The sequence below is a fragment of the Coenobita brevimanus genome, chromosome 91 (genome assembly GCF_032717465.1).
Source record: "Coenobita brevimanus isolate Jiangsu-jjx chromosome 91, ASM3271746v2, whole genome shotgun sequence".
NCBI lineage: Eukaryota > Metazoa > Arthropoda > Malacostraca > Decapoda > Coenobitidae > Coenobita > Coenobita brevimanus.
The window spans coordinates 33,070,002-33,074,560 of record NC_137044.1 but is presented as its reverse complement, the minus strand read 5'-3'; the positions used below and the strand labels follow the sequence as shown (position 1 = coordinate 33,074,560).

At 42.4% G+C, this 4,559-nt stretch overlaps 1 protein-coding gene across 1 annotated transcript; it reads left to right on the top strand.

Annotated features, from left to right (window-relative positions):
- The first annotated feature begins 479 nt into the window (after window positions 1-479).
- On the top strand, window positions 480-836 carry LOC145411957 (protein GVQW3-like). Its single transcript, XM_080281927.1, has one exon. The coding sequence runs from the start codon at window positions 480-482 to the stop codon at window positions 834-836; it is 357 nt and encodes a 118-aa protein (XP_080138053.1).
- Window positions 837-4,559: the final 3,723 nt, after the last annotated feature.

The following is a 4,559-nucleotide window of genomic DNA, read 5'->3' as shown; positions in this document are numbered from 1 at the left end:
AAAATTTCCTTACAGTAGGAGCTGTGGACAGAGATAAATTATTTAATGAAGACAAGTGGTCTAATGATATAATAACGGATATGTTTTATGATAAGTCCAGGGGGAATTGACAAAAATCTGCTTTGATAGTTTTTACGATACATACATACATATATACAGATAAATAGACAGATAAATAGATAGATTGATAGATGGATGGATCGACAGATATAGATATACATAGACAAATATACTGTATAGATGGACAGACAGACAGACAGACAGACAGATAGATATACGAGGTGCTACCCATATTTCCCGAAATTTGAAAGCAGAGCGGAAACCGCTTGTCATAAAAGTGTGTGGATGCGAGGTAGCAGTGCAAGTACTCTTTAGTTGTTTGTGTTTCAAGTGGCGTTGTGCGGGGTGGATGCGTTCGCTGCATGGGTGCTTCTTTATCGTTGTGTTTGGGTTAGCTTCCGAATTCTGTAATCTAAAAAATGGAGGATATGAAACGGCAATGTGTGTGCATCAAGTTTTTTGTGAAACTCGGGAAGAACGCGGCAGAAACTAATGAAATGTTAAAACAGGCATTTGGTGACAATGCTTTGGGTGCTACACAAACCTACGACCGGTGTAAGCGTTTTAAAAACGAACAAACGTCAACAGATGATGATGCACGTTCTAGTCGCCCTTCCACCAGTTCAGCACCTGACAGTGTGGCCAAAGCTCGTGCAACCATCCTTGAAGATCGCAGGAGGACAATCTACGATGTTTGTGACACTGTTAGCCTAGCGTATGGAACTTGCCAACGCATTATGTCTGGCGACATGAGACGAAAACGTCCAGCCAAGTGACGCACAAACGCGCACACAGCCCTTGTTGTTCAGCAGTTTTTGGCACCAAAACTTGCCGGTTGTCCCCACCCCCTCTATTCACCGGATTTGGCCCCCTGTGGCTTTTTCCTCTTTCCAAAAAGGAAAATCCAGCTGAAAGGACTAAGATTTTACACCACTGAGGAGATCCAGGAGAAAATCGCAGAAGGTCCTGAGCAAGCTGATGCTAAAGGACTTCCAGAGCGCGTTTAGATCGTGGGAGAAACGCTGGGATCGATGTCTGCACGCCCAAGGAGTCTACTTTGAAGGGGACAGTGGTGATTAGGACTTGACGTAAGTTATTTTTTTCTTGGTGAGTGAGTTTGGGCAAGTGTGTATGGAATGGAATCTAAAGTGAATGTAGAGAAGAGTAAAGTACTGGTCTTTGCAAGAAGCCACTGAATGCACAGTGAGGTTGGATGACGTGAATACGAGTAGCCTATGTGAGTGCTTTTAAGTAGCCTACTTGGGTAGTGTGATGAGCAAGAATGGAAGTTTGGAGGATGAAGCACCGTACTTGAAAGGGTACAGGGAAGAAAGGTTGCTGGTTCGTTGAAAGCAGTGATACGAAACAGGGAAGTGAGCATGGAATTAAAAACGTCGCTACATGACAGTACTGTGATACCATTTCTAACGTAGGGAAGCGAAGCTTAGACCTTGCTGGAAGGACACAAGTCAAGAGTGAGAGCTGTGGAAATGAGTTATTTGAGAGGAGCATGTGGAGTTTCGTGGAAAGACAGACTGACAAATGAGGAAGCGAAGGAGCGTTGTGGTGTGGATGTGGATGTGATAGAATGCGTTAGGAGAAACACACTGACGTGGTTTGGCCATGTTGAGAGGATGGAGAGCGAGAGACTAACGAGGAGAGTGTATGTGAGTGAGGTGCAGGGGGAAGAGGGAGGGGGAAGCCAAGGACGAGATGAAGGTATGGAGTGGAGAGGTATATGAGAGAGGGGATGTGAGCTGGGAGAAGGGCAGCGAAATGGCAGGGGAGAGGGTGATATGGAGGTGATTTGTTTGTGGCCACCTCTTACGGGATTAAGGCGTCTGGCAATAGATAGACAGATGTGATACGAAATAAAACTGGTTGATCGACTGATTCCCTGACTGACCACCACCACCACTACAACTACGGCTACTACTACTACTACTACTACTACGGCCACAGTAGTTCCGGCCTGAGCTAAACCGTAATTTTCCAAGGCATGCTATTATCCTTATGACTACGGGCTTGAATGACAAAGAAATGACCCAAATAACTCTCATAATAAAATAGTGTCATTTATTCTGGTTTGCTTGCAAGAAAACATTAAAACTTAACACATCACAAGCTCTTTAATGTTTTCTTCTCTGTTGTGTACACTGTTGACAAACATTTAGACTTAAAGCAGATGTAAACAGCAAAGAAAACACTGAGAATATCAAAGTTCTCTCAGCATGGAAGTCAATAAATTATACTAATAACTTCGATTCAGTTTAACTTCTATAAACTATGAGAGAAGTAACAAGCAAGGCATTCTAATAAAATTTGTTGCTTCAGCTACACATATTCGAATCACTCACATTCTCTGATTTTCCGACAGAGGTGGCTATTATTATACAGGCTATATCGCTAAGGAAGAGATGTTACGAAACATCCCAAGATGCTGAGAGTACAGTCCTAAAGCAGCCCATAACACAGACTTTCTTCTGGTTCCCGATGAGACGACATGCAATTTCCACAGATACTTGGGATACGTCCTTCGTATGTTACAGTTCCAGTGTCATTGTATTTTGGTCCCACCCAATATTTTACTTCTGCGTAAACAAACCATGAGCTGCTTCAGGCACTTAGTATTCAGATATCACCAAAAGAACAATAATACTAGTACACATTTCGACTGAACTATTCCATGCACCGTTAACCTAATATTTTCTTTACATTTCTACCTAATTACTACATTCTACATTAATACGGGTTACAACACCAAATTCACTGGGTGGGACTCCTGTCACGAGTAGCTGTTCTACTACACACAGCATTAAGGCACAGGGAAGCATTAGGTGCATAAATTCTCTTTTTGTGATATTTCTGAGTTATTTGATAATTGCCAGCATATTTCTCTGCATTTTATTACCAAATGTGTGCTAATATTTTTGTTCGTTTGGTGGTATCCGAAATATAAAGTACCGAAACTACACCAAGTTTGTTTACCAGGAACTAAAATAAAGGGTGGAACCAAAATACCACGACACAGGATAAGGCAACATGAACGATGCCGTGTCTGAAGTGGACGATAAGCAGGATGCCCAATGTTCACAGGCTTTCCGTGTGTGGTACAGCACGCAAATTCTAACCTGTCAAAGATACCTTTCCCATTTCAATTTAGTTGGTGGCCAGGTGCAGTTAAACTTCGGGGTCGATTTCACTAGTACGTAATGAAGGTATCTCATTCCTACCTTATACTGTAACTGAGGGGCATTGAATTTCATGCAACCACAGCTTTATATTCAAAATGAGGGAATACCCTTTAGGGAGGACCTCTGTAATTATGTCCTTGCTGTTTTCTCTCGTGGTGTGGTTGATAATTTACCCAAGATGGTGTTTTGCAAGACAGTGTACTTATTTACTATGAGGGCCAGTATGGCAGAGGTAATGAATGACGCTAACCAAATTTTTAAGAAATCATTTTAGTAAGGAAGTGGTGACGCAAGCATTATTCTCCCTTTCCTAGCCTCTGGAATGGTACCGGCTTACATGGAGGCAGGAACGCTTCAGCATAGGCCTACTCCACTTGCTTCTTTTAAAGGTTCGTACACAGTGCTGGAGAGAGGCGATTTCCAGTGACAGGACAGATATATCGTAACTGGAAGGCTACGCTGCCCAGCATTACAAAAGTCTCTCAACCCCTCCCTATCAGCCGAATGAAGGATGGTGGACGGCAGGAGATGGGAAACTTCAACCTGCAGTTCACTGGGTTCACATGCAAATAAGCCTGGAGCAATAACACCAACAACTAAGGTCTGTACACACGCCCAATTCAAACTGTCGCTGCAGCTACAAGAATTGATACGAACAGACTGTATGTGTGAGATGTGGATGCTTAGTGTGACGGAGGAAGAGGGTGGGGGGAGCTGGTGATGCACTGCTTAGCACTTTCAACTGACAACTGGAAGATTCTGATTTTGATTCTCAGTATGGTCAGATTTTTGGACTCGATTTGTTTTCCCCTTTCCCTGTTCACACTGTATTTCATTTAGAGACTTGGATGTACAGTCGGCATCAAAAGTTCTATCGACTCTTCTAATTCTCTCTGTGGACTTTGAAAAATCATTCAATCTTTAGCAACGGCCACTAATTAGCTCTGGATTAGTGTCATTGGAGTAGAGCGCTGTGGTTTTATGAGTCTAATTTTCCAAGTTCAAGGAGACAAGCAAGACAGGCGACAGAACTTTTGATGCTGACTGTACACATAAAAAAAAAAAAAAAAAGTTATTTGATGTGACTGTACACATAAAAAAAAAAAAAAAAGTTAATCAACTATTACGGGTCATGTTCTAAGCAAAGATTAGAGTAAATGATATATACAGCCGATTGTGTGCCCATCTGACCCACTGCATTGCACAGTCTGGGCCTCCTTCTTCTTCCGTTTCTTCTTCTTTCGTGCAATGATGTATGATGGAAGGTGACAGGGACTGGTACTTCAAACCGAGGATATGTTCAAA

Excerpts from the sequence above, each read along its gene's own strand:
- LOC145411957 (XM_080281927.1), top strand. The coding sequence starts at position 480 with ATGGAGGATATGAAACGGCAATGTGTGTGCATCAAGTTTTTTGTGAAA.